Genomic DNA, 15,775 nt, shown 5'->3' with positions numbered 1-15,775 from the left:
CTATAATAAATACTTTTAAAAGTCACCCTGTGCCCGATGGGGTCGAGACTTAAGAGTAAGGGGCAAAGCAGGGAGAGCCTGTAAATCCCCCACCCGGAGAGCAGAGACACTTTGCATTTTAACATAACGAAAAGGCAGCAACACCGGACGGATAGAGACGGGGACAATATCCTGCCCTGCCCATAGCCACCTGCCCCTCTTGATTCAGCCAAAGGCTTAATCCTCCGATTTATATTAAAGAAGCCTCACACCTCCCGCATTAACATCTTTGTGAAACTAAACATCCTTAAACTGCCCCAAAGCCTTGTAGAGTGTGATAATTGCAATGCAGGGACACAAGCATGCCAGACGAGGGCTGGGGACTTATAATGAATTAAAAATTCCCTTTCTTTTACTTGTATAATCAAAGGTCAGAGTCTGCATGCAGGAGTAGGAGGTTGTGAGGGCCGGGGTGGACGACAGAGGTAAACGGCCAAAGGAAGGTATAAACTGTGAGGAAAGGAAGATTTGGTATTCATACATGACGCCTCATTATACGTTGTGCGCTAAAAACTGCAAATTAGCGGCATGGCGCTATTAACGTGTCCGCCCTCGCAAGAGGGCGCTAATGGCGTACCATTACGAGTACGCGGACACGAGCATAGCTCCATGCCGCTAATGACCCTACCGCCATGCCGCTAAAGTCCCCAAAAAGTTATTTACCTCCTTCCGCGAAAGTGCAGATAGCACCTCCGCCCTCGCGCCATTAGCGGTCACCACTATTAGCGATCACGGCTATTAGCGGTGACTGTTAAATTGCGGAATCGGAAATAGCGTCATCGCACAGAAAAGGGAAAGAGCAGGGCGGCCATCTTTAAAAACACAATCCATTGCCATCCTCTGCACCCTGTACCTGATTTGAGTTGGGAGCTGTGCAAATTCATCTGGGACACCTGCATCATGCCCAAGGCTTTGAAGAAAATCAGTGACAGGCAGCGCAAGGAAAAATATACCAATGAGGAATTGGTCATGTTAACACAGACCCTTGCAGAGCATGCGGAGGTAGTCTTTGCAAATGACATGCGCCGGCCAACCTTGCTGAAGAAAAAAGCCATCTGGGAGGAGGTAGCTCTCAAAGTCAGTGCTGTGGGCACCAGCACGCGCACTGTGCGCGAATGCAAGAAGAGGTGGGACGACCTCAGGCTGCGGGTGAGGGGCATCCTGGCTGAGAACCACCGCATTGCTAGTGCCGGTGGAGATGGCTCACCAATCCGGATGAAGGAATGGGAGGAGACATGCGCAAACATGATTGCCTTTGAATCCATTGAGGGAGTGGGCAGCATGGAGATCGGCGTGGCTACCACTTCAGATGGAGGTGAGTGTACACATGACAGGATGCGGTGTGAATGTACTGTTACCCCCGTATGTGAGCACAGACTCCTCTCATGCATGGACACACATCCACACATCCCTCACCATGTCAGTGTCAGACCCAAACACACACACATGCACACATCACCAGAGACAAGTCCCAAACACAACCATGCATGGATGAGGCACTGAACTGGCACATCACCTGCATCCACAACCACTGAGTCCCAATGGCCACAACTGCATCATTCATGTAATCTTCATTAAGTAAATTGAATCGCAACCAATGACATCCCCCTTCTCGTCCATGACAGGCTCACATACAGATGGGGGGGATGCCGCCGATGCATCAAAGGCACCAGCTACATGCAAGAGGCCAAGGGCACAGGAGCCGGAGGATACCCCAACAACATCCAGGGGCAAGGGGGGGAAGGCCACACCTGACGAGTAGGAAACATCGTCATAGTGCCACTGCCAGGGCAGTAGTAGCTGCACCACCAACTGCGGCCCCACCACCGGAGGTGAACCCACTGGCACCAATGCCAGCCCCCGGGGGCCCACCATCAGCTGCGGCTAGCTCCGCTGGTGAGGCAGCCACCACTGCCCCCCTATCCGATCCGGAGGACACCCTAGGCCAGCACATGGAGATGCACACCCCAAGCCCCCCTGGAACCCCAGCGCCTGTGCCATTCCAGACCCCTGGGTCTGATGGGACTGTTGAGGACACCAACCCTGCAATCATGTCCCCCATGTTACCATCACCTGCTGCAGTGGATGCATCGGAGGGCACAGCATCCAGTGCACGGTCACCCAGCACTGCCCCCCAACTGACCACCATCCTGCAGCGCCAAAACGAGCTGACTGTGCTGGTTGGCCAGCATGTTGAGGAGGCTGCCAATCTCAGAGAGAACATTGTCGAGACGGCGAGGCACTGCACTGAGCGGATGGACGCCAACACCGACAGGCTATGCAATGAGATAGCGAGGCTCAGGGAGGTCCTTGTTCGCATGGCTGACACTATGGACTGCCACTTTTCCCAACTAGGCCAGTCTGCCCCGTCCTCATCTTCCGGGTCGAGACAAACAAGTCCCCTCCGGCGCTCATCGCGCACCGCCAGGCGCACGTCTGGCAACCCTCAAGATCCTTTCAAGGACAATGGAAAATAGGGGGTTGATGGAGATTCCTCTGTGTGCATTTTCCAGGGAAAACATGGCAGACACATGAGGGACTGTTGTGGGGGGTGGTGGGAAGGGTGTTATGGGTCTGTTGTGGGGGGTGGTGGGAAGGGTGTTATGGGTCTGTTGTGGGGGGTGGTGGGAAGGGTGTTATGGGTCTGTTGTGGGGGGTGGTGGGAAGGGTGTTATGGGTCTGTTGTGGGGGGGTGGGAAGGGTGTTATGGGTCTGTTGTGGGGGGTGGTGGGAAGGGTGTTATGGGTCTGTTGTGGGGGTGGTGGGAAGGGTGTTATGGGTCTGTTGTGGGGGGGTGGGAAGGGGGTTATGGGTCTGCTGTGGGGGGGGTGGGAAGGGTGGTGGGATGTTTTGGGGCTTGCACTTCTACACCTTTATGTCACTCAATACACTGGTTTCTGATCAAAACACAGGCTTGGACATCTTCATTGTGTGTGTGTACTTTATTGGCGACAGGGTCCATTGCGTGCTTCAAAACATACACCAGTGCATTACCCCCCATATCCATGTGACAGTATGAAAACATGTTCCTCAGAATATTTGGTTGATCAGATGCTGTCTCACAGCACGTCCCTCTTGGCCATCCCCTCTTGCAACACCTGCATCCCTTTCACCTCTGTCCTCATCACCATCATCATCCTCATCAGGTGCTTCTATTTCAACGTCAGGGGGCAGTGGCACATTCCGTCTGATACACATATTGTGCAACATGACACATGCATGGTGATCTTGCCCACCTTCTCATATCCATACAGGAGAGCACCACCAGACCTGCTAATGCACCTAAAACGTGACTTCAAAAGTCCAAAAGTCTGCTCGATCACGATACGGGTATGTGCACGATTGTATTCCTCCTCGTGCCTGTTCTGTGGGTTCCGTACAGGTGTGAGGAGCCAGGTCTTCAGGGGATAGCCCGCATCACCTGTATGGGGGAATGAATGGGGTCCTGTTACTGTTCACCTCAAGATCGGCCTATTCACATCACACAAATTGACATTGCATTGTGATTCAAGTACTAAATTGACAGCATACATGCAGATGGTTTGTGTGACAGCAACGTGCAAGGGGGAGGTCGACCCTGCAAGTAGAAATGCCACATTCATGCCTCCAACAGTAATTGACATGTCCTGGGTGAGGCCAGGTCTTAGGTGTCCCTGGCCCAGCCAAATTTGGTACCACACTGCTAGTGTACTGACATCCTGACACCGATGTTGCCATGCTGTGAAGCATCACTTCAGTGGTGCCATAGGTGTGTGGTTCAGTGCTATGTCTAGGGGTGATCCCTTTGCATGCATTCAAGGGCGCATTGCTGGATTGATGTTGTGCTGCACTGAATCTGTATTACTGTCTTGACGCCATGTTGCTGATTTCTGTAATATGTGGCGTGGCATGATGTGCAATGTGGATAGATGTGTAATATTTTGCAACCTGCATTGTTCTCAATGTTGTGCACCTTCGAATTGCATGTGGGTTCTTCTCAATTACATCGTGGCCTTCCCTGAAGGACATTTGCGTACATCTGTATGTCCATTTTCCCTACGGACGCCAGTCAACACCCAGTTGGAGTATGTATCTCTCCCCCCCTTCACACCCAGTTGGAGTATGTATCTCTCTCCCCCCCCCCATTCACACCCAGTTGGAGTATGTATCTCCCCCCCCATTCACACCCAGTTGGAGTATGTATCTCTCCCCCCCCATTCACACCCAGTTTGAGTATGTATCTCTCCCCCCCTTCACACCCAGTTGGAGTATGTATCTCTCCCCCCTCCATTCAAACCCAGTTGGAGTATGTATCTCTCCCCCCCATTCACACCCAGTTGGTGTATGTATCCTCCCCCCCCCAAATCACGTTGCCATGTGCTTGCCCTGCTACTCACCAAGTAGCCACGAACGTTGTCCGGTGTGTCGCTCCATGTAGCGTGGGATAGTTGAGTTCCGCAGAACCATGGAATCATGTGTTGATCCTGGAAATCTGGCACAGCAATGTGTGATTATCTTGTTGGTGTCACATACCATTTGGACATTGATAGAGTGGAATTGCTTCCTGTTTCGGTACACTACTTCATTGTGATGTGGGACCACCAATTCCACATCGGTACAGTCGATGGCCCCGATGCAACTTGGAATGCCTGCCAGTGAATAGAAGCCAACTTTTGTGTTTGCAATCTCCTGGGCAGTCTGTGGCATGGATATGTGTTCAGGTGCATGCTTCAGGAGTGCATTGAGTACCTGGTTCAGCGTGAGTGAGAATACTGGTTGTGAGATGCCATGCATCTGTCCCACTGTATGCTGATAGGTGCCTGTGGCCAGGAACTGGAGCACACTCACCACCTTCGGTAGCGGGGGGATGGCAGTTCTGATGTCTATGAGGCTCACAATGTCGTCGTGGATCATGTCCACGATGCTGGTGATGGTAGCCCTGTCCAGAGGGTACAGGGTGTGTATCTGCTCAGGGGTCAGGTTGAATGGACTGGCTCTGATCCTGGGTATTGGTGGGTGCCTCTGTGGTATGATTAGGTGCTGTTGTGGTGCTTGCTGTGCCTGTCTTGCCCTCCTCCTCCTCCTGCGTCTCCTTTGTGCTGCCTGTTATTGTAGCAGCTGCGCTGCAATGAGGTCCTCCAGGCCATGTAATGCTGCCAGTATTGGAACCATCTTGGTGTGGGAAGGGGTGTGAGAAGGGGTGTGGTGTGCTCCGTTTGAGCTGCCACAGTCTCCATTGCCTCCACCTGTGCTGATTTGGTCCACCTGTGGCAGGTGGGAACACTGCTCATTTCCCTTAACGGGTGGTCCGCGATGCCGGTATTAGCACCATGGCGGTAAGGGGTTTGGGGGGATTTACCATGCCGCTATTAGCATGTGCACTGGCCTTGTGATGCTGTGCTAATAGCGGCATAGCGTAATTAACGGGATGGAGGGTCGCGCGCACGCGGCCTGCCCGCTATTAGTGGCACCGTAATTAGCGGTGCCGCTAATAGCGGTGTGCCGGGTCGTGATCCACATGGGGATTTAATGTTACCGGTAATACATTACCGGTAACGTTAAATCCCTACCGCCATCCGTGTAATGAAAAAAAAAAAAAGACTACAACTCCTAAGAATGCACTGATCTATTACATGAAAGCGCAGGACTTGAGAAGACTTGTTCAGGTGGTTTGGAGTCACAATGTCAAACTATGCAGTTTACTGAGAGGCAAAAACCGAATCTTTTAGTAAGAAGGGAAGAAAGCAATATTTGTACTCATTCGGTTTGCTGCTTCCCTTTAAGTTTAAGGAAAAGAAGCCAGGAACTGGACATATGAGAGGGTAATGGTTTAGAGCGTATGGGGACAACTGCCCTTGTTTGGTGTTGTATGCTTTCAGGAGCAAGTGTGTGTGATTTACTGTGAACACATGGTATGTGCAAAGGTAGAAAACAAGTATTAACTAAGCCAACGGCTTTGACTTGTGTTCAGTGAAATGTTTTCTTTGTTGTTATTGTAGGCATCGAAATCACATGCTCATGTACCCTCACGATTTGCCTAGTGTTACAATTGCATGTCCAAGTTACAATCATTTGCGAGGTTTGTCGGCATATGTTCACATACTCATAACATATTGAAGGTATTATCATACTGTAAGGTACCTACATTATTATCTTGTACTCACACAACTACCAGCTCTTGTTATCAGCCAACAGCAACTCACACTATATCAACATGTTGGCCTTGTGCTTGCATCATATAATAATTTGGTGATTTTTCTAGTGCTACATGGACCTCTTCTGAGCTCTATTTTAATCAGTGTTATTACTCAATGATGGTACTTGATCCGTTGTCTGCAAAAAGGACGAAGGGCCTATTTGGCTCGAAAAGGGTTTTGGACTTGTCGCATGGCATCATCCCATTCCTGAAATGAGCATATTGCGCATGAGCTATCCACCCGGTGAGCAACTATTTGCCAGAAGTTATCATTATATGCCCAGATACTTACACCATTAGCCATCTATTAGCCATGTCATTTTCTAGATATTGCCATCCTATACTCAGGTACTGTAACAAATAAGGCAGATTTGATTTACTTTGAATAGGTTTAAGAAAATGAAACCTTAGACAAATATCTTCCATACATGGCAGGCTTTGCCATTAAATGCACATGCGGTCAGACCATTTGACATGCAGTGTTATAATTGATGTTACGTAGTTACATCATATGTCAACGTGACTGCTTCCCCTCATAACCTACCCACTTCTTGTTTTTCCCGATTGTGCTTTGAAGCACTCTTTATACCCTAACCTTACTCAATATATCTGGGGATTGCCTCTTTTACACCCACTTCAATTCTTTCCCTGGAGCATTTGGAAGGACCTTGGAGCACTGTGTTCACCAACTGAAGATAGCTATTGGCTCCAGCTTCACTTTGAATTTCTAGGAACATTTTTGGAAAAATTATGCAGCATCAAGAGAGCCCTTTAGACAATGATGAACATAAACATGGCATAATGAAAATTAATCCCTGTTTTAATATTGTTTTATACATTATTGTAAGTCCAAGTCAATAAAACGTTATTGAAATTGCAATGATTTAATGATTTCAGAGAGGGAGTGCGGGGTAGCAAAGTGAGAGGGCACACTTTGGTGTTTCACTCTGTGCATAATAGTGTCCAGTAACCAGTGCTTAATTTGACGTGGTGTTTGCCAGGGTTCAGCCCTGGGACTTATTTCTGAGCCCCCAACTTATTTTCTCACACTCAGTCCGATTATGATGTTATGTTGGCAACTTTGTTATTAAATCTCATTCAGCAGTTGTCACACAACAAGCAACAACAGTGTGCACTGGCCACATTCTCTAGACCCTGTGTCGGCACTTTGTTATTCATCAACTTGATGACCCACGAGGACAGCATAGTGGTAGTTATCCATTTTCATTGATAACAATGATTTGGAAGGTAAGATTGATGGGTGCTTGTGCTGGCCACACCCACACACTTCTTCAGTCCTCCTGTATAACATTGGAGCTCCTCCACTACTGCAATATGCAGCAACACAACAACACTAGTGTGATTTGGCAACAAGAGGATAGTCCCCAGCCAGCAGAACCAACACAGGGGAAATGCCACTGCCTAAGAGGAGTGTCTTTCATGAATGTCAACCTATACACAAAGGTTTTACTGCAATATTTCACAGACAAGTTTAATAGTTCAGAAATCCTTTTCCCTGCATTTGTCAAACAATTAAACTTGAGGAAATCAGGTTTGCTCATTTTTCTTTGGATAGAACAGGTTGACCTGTTCTAGCTGCCACCTATACAATCCGAGCTGAATGTTAACGCTGATGATGTGTTCAAAGAAGCACTTAGAATAACATACTTGTTTAAGACAAATTTTTGTTTTATGTTGTTTGGCATCTGTAAATTGCACATCTGTCATGGCTAATGTAGCCATGACCCAAAATAGCCAGTGGGAGTTGTATCGTTAACCCTTAATATGCAGGAACTGTGGAGGAACAATCATGGGTGTTGGCACCAGTGGGCTGGGAGTTGCCCGTCCGATATGTCCCAGGTGCTCTAGAAAATATTTGGGCCCTGGCACTCATTTGTTTTTACAAATTAAGTACTGCTAGTAACTGCCCTGTTTTTACCTCCTCTGATGTACCCCCGAACCATATTAAATTCAGTACGATTCCAGCAGTCATGCAGATAGATAGAAATTCTGAGGACCTAGGAATAGGAATTGATGACATTTACAACTTCTTAAGGCACTAAAAGAAAGCACAAGGGAAATGTCCTCACTTCGTGAAGAAAGAGGACTGACCAAGCTATGATTTCCAAATGTCTCCTTGTGATAGGTGAGTTGCGCAGCCCAGCGTGAATAGCCTTTGAGCCCAGAGTCTCAAGTGCATCAGCAAGCGGGTCCATTCCTCCAACAGAGGACAGCGAGCATCCATGGAAGTGGCAGCAATGTGATAAACATGTGAGCCGTGGGGGTCAGGAAAAGTGGCCACAAAGCTTCGCAGTCCTGAGAATTTCTGGCAGGAAAGAAAAAACGGACTTCCAGCTGTGGCCCAACCCACCTGTGCTGCTCAGGCAGGTATGCATAGTATGATATGGTAGTTTATTTATAGTGCATGCACAGGGAGTCACATTCGGAAACGCCTCCATTGCTCCTCAAAAAACCAGACTCCAGGCGGACATCAGCCATGTGTAATGTCTGACACACAAGATTTTGAGTGTCATACAATACCCGGTATCAGCTGAGCTCCAGAGTGTTCCAAGTCAACCACAACATCGAACTCTTTGGAAGGCTGGAGAAACCCAAACCCGGTGTGTACATGCCAATGGCGCTCAAATGGAAACTGGGGAAGATGACTTCCTACAAGAAGGCTTTCTTAAAAGCTGTGGAAGAAATGCCAGGTCTAACCGATGTATCTAAAATGATCTTCACGTACATCCAGATCTTGTTAGACTACATGTATTGTGGGAGATGTAGTGCCAGTTTTGTATTTAACAGTGCCCACTTCCGCGTATGGATAATTGCAGGGAGGCTCTTGTGACTAAGGTATAGACCTCTTTTGAGCCACTAGGTCTATACACCGCCACAAACATGGCTTAGGGCCTGGACCAGCCACTCTTACTTTCCTTAATAACCTAGCTCTGTTTTATCCCGCTTTTAAGATCAGAGCTCTTGAATGGGCTTGCATCTGGGAAACTACTTTTAATGAAGCGTTTATCTGTAACAGCGCCATGATGCGCACGGGCTGTTGTGCGCTTTAAAAAAATATGAATAAATAAATAAAAATAAATAAAAAAATAAAAATTAGTAACAATTTGACTATTGACCGTAAAGATAAGGAAGTACCTGAAGGCTCTACTTTTCAAATGACATCTTGCCAATCACCAATTATGACACTCAACTTCATTTACACACACCGTACACCTGCGCCTTCTACCCATCCCTGTTCGTCTCTGCTACACAGCAGGAAATCTATACATACAGACCAAAGATCTTGGCCTTACCCACCAGAGAACATTTGGGGCTCCATTGGCGCACCCCCGAAGCAAGCAACCGGAGGGGTTTACGGGTGCATCAATCTTGTCCCTCCAACTTGTCCTGAGATACAGTTCTCCCTTTAGATCCAAACAGGCTCCTCTGTTATTAAAACAAACATGTCCTTGTATGTTGCAGGGGTAGAAAACGAATAGTTTGACGTGGAGCGCCTTTCCTACTTGTTACTAGACCTGCTTTTACTAGTTCACAACCTCTCTTCATTCTTTATGGATGCGTGTGGCTCATGGGTGGGTGGGGGCGGGAAGATAAAGAGGGGATACTTTGGTGGTCATCAATCACAATATTGAGGTCATATTTAATTTGAATTTGCAGAATCAGAACAGCTTTAAAAAAAATGGTTCCTTTTCTCATGGTTTGCATATTTTCAAAGATATTACCACACTAAATGGTTTTGTGTGAAGCAGCAACACAACAGTTAAACTGTCCCCAGATGTCCAATGACTTACCTGCATAGTCTTGCACTGAACTGCAAATCTAAATTCTTTACCTCCAAATAATAGTTTCTTGTGTACATGAAAACAGCACTAACCTTAGGACACTACCTTTTGTGCTCACCTTTTACCCTAAAAATTCCATGAGTTCTCGTTTCATAGCTTTACCTAAATATCCCAGTTCAGTTATTGGATAGCAGGTGAATTCTTGAGCACATCCGCATGCATGCTGCATTAAGATGGCGCTTGCAGAGTCTACCAGAGAGATGATAACTCTTAATTGATGAGGGTGACAAAGCCACACGTAATAAGCATTAGTGTAGGCAGGTTTCATCACTATTATCTCTCTCATTCATGTGTCTTATAAACTGCACACAGTGCCTTACTGCTGCTACAGGTGGCTTTGGGGATGGAATGGGATGGGGTGGATGGGGGAACATGCAAGTTACTTGAAATGTGTTGGTATGCTTTCCGGGACGAGGTCGATTTGAAGTCCTTGCCGGAATTCACGGAAGAAATTCTCAAGGAAGAGCTGTAGGGAAAGGGTTAGAGCTCCACAGGGATAAGCCTTCAGTGTATACTGTTCGTCGCCCAAAACCTTTATATCTCTCTGAAAGCAATACTAAAACCTTTGCCGCCAAAAAGCCTTGGCTGCACTGATACACTTACCCTATGGTAAAGGTATGTTGCACCACTCCTATGTTGCCCTTTCTGCTGGGACCTCAATTCACACGAGGAGATTACATATACATTGGGTACTTATGCGCTTCCTTCTTGCTACGGAAAGATTAAATACATAAGAAAGCACTCTGGATTTTTAGAGCATGGATGAATGATAAGGCATTCAGAAAACAAACCACGCAAACATGAACTAAGAGGATACCCCTGAGAATACTCAGAGGAGGATGGCAAACGTGTGGTTTGAGGGGCAAGTACAATTTCTGTCTGAAGCCCACAATGCAGTGGGCCTCAACTTTCAAAGCAACTACACTCAATACCAACCTCTCCCTACCCACATATTCTCAATAATATATAATAGACGTTGTTGACATTACTTTCCTTTTATGCAACATATCTTTGTAATTGTATTTGTTTATTTATAAAGCGCTTATACACAAGTGAAGTGCTTGAAAGTGCTTCAAGGTGGGAAGGGAACAAGGGACTACAGTCATCATTCTTAGGCCTTGAAGATTCTGAATGATCAAACAAACATAACTAGCATACTACGCCATAAGCATACTAGTGTAAGTGTGTGACAAAGAGTGAGGGGACAAAGGTGGGAGAGGGAAAGGAACGTAAGAAATGTTTCAGTTTTGTTTGTGGAATCTTAGAAACCCGGGCCCCCAGGGAACCTCCGCCACATAACGTATTAACATGATTTCACCAGGATAATAGCATTTGGTGAAATCAGAAAGCTGGGATTTGAGCACAAGTTTCCTCATGTCTCAGTTTCCAATTTGACAGTAGGCTACATCTTCCATCCAATCCCATTCCATCTTTAGTTTTAGACCAATGTAAAGAGGTGGGGATGCTAGAGAATTCATTTGTATAGCCAAGCCATAGCTGAACCATTTTTTACCTGACATGTCTCAACACAAGGGTCAGGCAAAGTCAGGCAAACCACAATAATTACACATACCTGGCTGCCCTTCCTCAGGGATAAAAGGCGGAGCACAAGAGAACACTACGAGCAAGGCCGAACACACGAGGAAACAGCTATTCCAGACTGGAAGTTCAAACAGAGGAGAAAGGTGGCGAGACCTGAAAGGACGACGAGGAGGGAATTGCCCATGCCCTTGTCAACTCAGACCTGCAAAGCTTCCGAAAGAGAAATAATAAAAACGGGGAGTCCAGCTGGCATGTGGTGTATCAGATGTCAACAGTGCCCGGAGCCCTCCTGCACTGATACCCACGACAGGGAGACACACTTGCTACCGTGGTACTGCCCTTGACGCCAGAGGCAAGAAACGCCAATGGGTTCAGCACAGCCGGTGAGTCAGAGAGATAGCTGATAGAAAATCGGACTGTGTTGAGCCCAAGTGAGGATAGCTTAACAGCAACGTGCGCGCCTTGGAAGCAAGACGACACAAAGCAACACAGGTTCGATCACCGGGTCCGCGTTTAGAAACCTTTGGGTGTTTAAGCGCGTTATAAATATGCAACTAAGACAACAACAAAACACAAAAAAACAATTAAGCAACTGAAAAAACAAACAATTCCTGTAACAGCGCCTCGATGCCAGCGGGCTGTGTGAGCATTTTAAAAATGCAAAATAAAAATAAAAAAATAAAATGTTGCAAACAGCAACATTGTATGAACTTTTGAACAAAGAACTTTTGTGTGAAAGCTTGAAAGAAAGTCCAGTGAAGGACCAGCTGCAGAGTGGTGAAGCGCCATGTGGGCACTCATTGTGAAGGACTCTGGTTGGCCTCCTTTGTTGAAACTACAAGTACCAGGAGGCCCTAGGAGAGGCTGGCGTGAGGAAGCAGAGGGGTCATACAAGAGTCGAGTCAAACCCCTGGTAAAATCGAAAGTCTCTCACACGTTGCCAAGAAGTGAATCCTGCATTATGAGAATGCAAAGTGAACGAAGTATTTGACAAATATGAACCCGGCTGAGGGATGCCTACGAATTGGGGTGAACATTGAGTTTTCCACAGTGAATGGTTGTTTAAAACGACATTGAGACACTTGAATGTTACATTGAGGATGAAAGGCCGTAGTGAACCCGACGGAGGGAGGCCCACGTTGTATGAAGGATCGGACCCCGGTAGAGGGGGATCTTAAGGCGAATAGTAATGGCCCCAGGAAGATTTATTGATGGAACTTTTGTTTTTGTTGATTGCAACACATCAGGTCCTCTGAAGCACGAGACTTTGTGTTTAAGATACTTGACCACAGAAGGCCCTGATATTTTGGAAACAAACAGTAACCTTGTGCTGGCGAGGCCCAGGAGTGTGCTGTGCTCAGGAGTCCCACAGTGTCCCGTGCTGAAAACGTGAGGGAGACCACAGCCATACCATCCTGACTTTTTATTTTGAAAACGCTTCTTTCTTTTATGATGAACATTATCCCACACTATTTTGTAACTTAGCGGTAAGGTTTGGCAATAGGTTTTTTAGTATAGGCCCTTTTTATTTGACAAGACACCACTAGGAATGCCTTATTATTATTTGATGGTTGTAGCATGCTCCCATCTTAGATTTAGGTTTAGATTAGGCATTTTTCTCACCCAATTATAAAGTTTAACAAACACCCTTGAACTGTGATCACTTGTGTCTGTCTTTACTGTTGCCACCATGAGTTTCTTACAGTACATAAAGCAAATATGCATCACTTTGTTAGATCAAGAAAGGGGTCAAGCCAGCCCCACAACCGGGTTCAGTGGCACGCAGGTCAAATGTCGATCTGAACAGTCGCCCAATCTACTGAACTACCTTTCTAGCTTTGTACCTTTGTCTTGTTCACAATATTTTCCTTGCACATCATCCTCTGGTGTCCTTCCCTTGCATCACATTCTTGATGCCGCTTCACCCACCTTCCTTAAAAATAACTTTCACACCTCTGTTCCCCTTTTGCACTATCCCTTAACTCCACACACAATTCCCTTCCCTTCCCTTCCCTCACTTGCACCCCCATTGCTTTGCCCACATTGCTCAGTTACTAATTCATTGTCACCCCCCCCCTTCCATTATCATGGCTCACATTTAAATGTTAGACCACCTTTATTTGCCAGTCAGCTTCTGCCAAACAAGGCAAGAAACTGGTTGTGGTCTTTCTGGTAATTGTAGCTACGCAGAGTGAAATACACTGAGTGGACTTTGCATTTATTGTGCTCCCAAATTGCACTTTCTTGGAATGTTGGCTGCATAGTTCATTTCAATGGTGCAAAGGGAACTGCAAGGGGAATCTGCCTGTGACCTGGTGATGGTGATGGAGTAAGAGTGACCTATGATATTAATTTGTTTTGTCAAGGAGTGTTTGTCTTATATGTGTGTGCATGATGTATTGAGTGAGGCAGTGCCTTCCGCTAAGTTGCGAAGGTGCGGAGTGCGAGAGGAGAAATAGGTTAATTGTACAAACAACAATGAGTAGTTCCTGGGTACCATCTATGTACAACGAGCATTACTTTGTCTTACAGGAGATTTAAGTGCTTGGTGAGTGTGTGATATACTGTATTCCTGTCCTAAGAAATAAAAAGGTCACAGCCCCAATGGTGATGTCACCACCACATGGTAAAAGTAGTCTTAGAGAACTAAGGATGCAGGGCACTCAAGTGCAGCAAGGAAATGGCAACTAAAAAATACACAAACCAGAAAAAGCTGAAGAACCCCAGACCCCTCAAAAATTACAGAAACACCAGTTCTAGCCCAGCCTGCTTCAGCCAGCAGCTAGGTCACTCCCTGCTTCAACCAGCAGCTCCTAAAGCCATGAACCCATGTATTGAAAAAAGCATTCAAATAATACCATAGGCAATTTAAACACGATGTGTCAAGCAAGGGGCAAAAGTCGGTTCCCCACACCTAATGCTCCCATGAAATTCATATAGCATGAAGCCCTCTCCAGTCCCTCTATCAGAGAGACGCCCATATTAGGAGCCCTCTTCTCGACATCTGATAATTTCATGTGTAGTGGTCACACGGAGCAGCTCGGCTGTCATTACACAGATAATATCCTTAGAACGTATGAACACTGACGAGGCCTATGGTTAAGATATGATTGTGCACCTCTGTCTACTTACCAAATCACAGACAGAATTTTCTATTAGGTTTTTTTTTGCAGTAATGCTTACGTTGGAGAGGGTTTGATTCCATTCTCAAAGCGCAATGAGTGATGTGCCAACACGTTATATCTGGAGTGCCCAGTTATACAGTACATTTGGATTAACACGGTGGGGGTTGCAGTTTTGTGCCATGGAAGTCACATGGGGGAATGTAGTGTCCAGGAAATACCGGAGATTCTGATTTTTATGCTTGGCAAGGTGAGTGGTAAGGCCACCGGGATAGTCATGGATTGGTGTGTGAATGCCATGGAAAAGTTTAATGCTGTATCTGGCTTCTAATCTCATTTGGTAGGGTGCAGGGACACAGGTATTTTGCAACTCTCTGTACACTTGCTCACACTTTCTAGTGATGATTCACGCTCAATTGCTCAGCATGCCCGCAGTAGTTGGGATTTGTGATGTTTACACTGATGGTTGTGACGGTAGGTGGATTAGTGTGATTCGTTGATGGTTATAATAAGAGAATTCAGGTTTTGTCTAGGCATGTGATTGACACATGGTGTGGTATTTAGCGTTTTTGAGTAGGGGATGTTGCATCTATTCAGGAATGCTCTTATTTGTGCTTTCATTTGCTGGAGAGTTGTGGGAATTCCTTTAGACCAAATTGTATTTTCAACTTCATTTGAATTTGATCAAATGTGGTCTGTGACACCCTTTATGGGCTTTCTATAGGCTGACCTAAGGGAGGGAGGGGGGTAGTCCCTTTCAGCGTGTAGCTGGAAGGGATGTTCTGGATGGTTGGGTGGTTCAAGCCCAGGAGTGTGTTTTTTTTTATTTTTTATTTTATTTCTTTACTTGACTATAGGTTTAGGTAGTATTGTGTCTTGTGAGTTCATTGCAAGGATTGGGAACGGGATCTAGCAATGTCTTACACTTATCAGAGGAATTTCAGAGTGGTATCTTGGAATGTGAATGGTGCACATTGTGCTGTCAAGAGGAAGGGGATTTTGAGTAAACTAGGGGAGATGGGGGTGGATGTCGC

At 46.3% G+C, this 15,775-nt stretch overlaps 2 protein-coding genes across 3 annotated transcripts in view; one reads left to right on the top strand and one right to left on the bottom strand.

The window, feature by feature from the left end:
• Positions 1 to 15,775, top strand: part of LOC138566665 (uncharacterized) — a 508,561-nt gene that overhangs the window by 123,800 nt on the left and 368,986 nt on the right. The gene's annotated exons all lie outside the window — the stretch shown is intronic.
• The window catches only part of ACP7 (acid phosphatase 7, tartrate resistant (putative)), a 282,088-nt gene continuing 269,290 nt past the window's right edge, over positions 2,978 to 15,775 (bottom strand). Inside the window, exon 14 of the mRNA XM_069644232.1 lies at positions 2,978 to 3,460. Coding sequence (XP_069500333.1) covers positions 3,440 to 3,460 — 21 coding nt within the window. The 3' untranslated portion in view covers positions 2,978 to 3,439. The remainder of the gene's footprint in view (positions 3,461 to 15,775) is intronic.

Source organism: Ambystoma mexicanum, chromosome 2p, assembly GCF_040938575.1.
Source record: "Ambystoma mexicanum isolate Mex_15411 chromosome 2p, UKY_AmexF1_1, whole genome shotgun sequence".
Classification (NCBI taxonomy): Eukaryota; Metazoa; Chordata; class Amphibia; order Caudata; family Ambystomatidae; genus Ambystoma; species Ambystoma mexicanum.
Note: the sequence above shows the minus strand (reverse complement) of the source record. Positions and strands in the feature narration are given on the sequence as shown.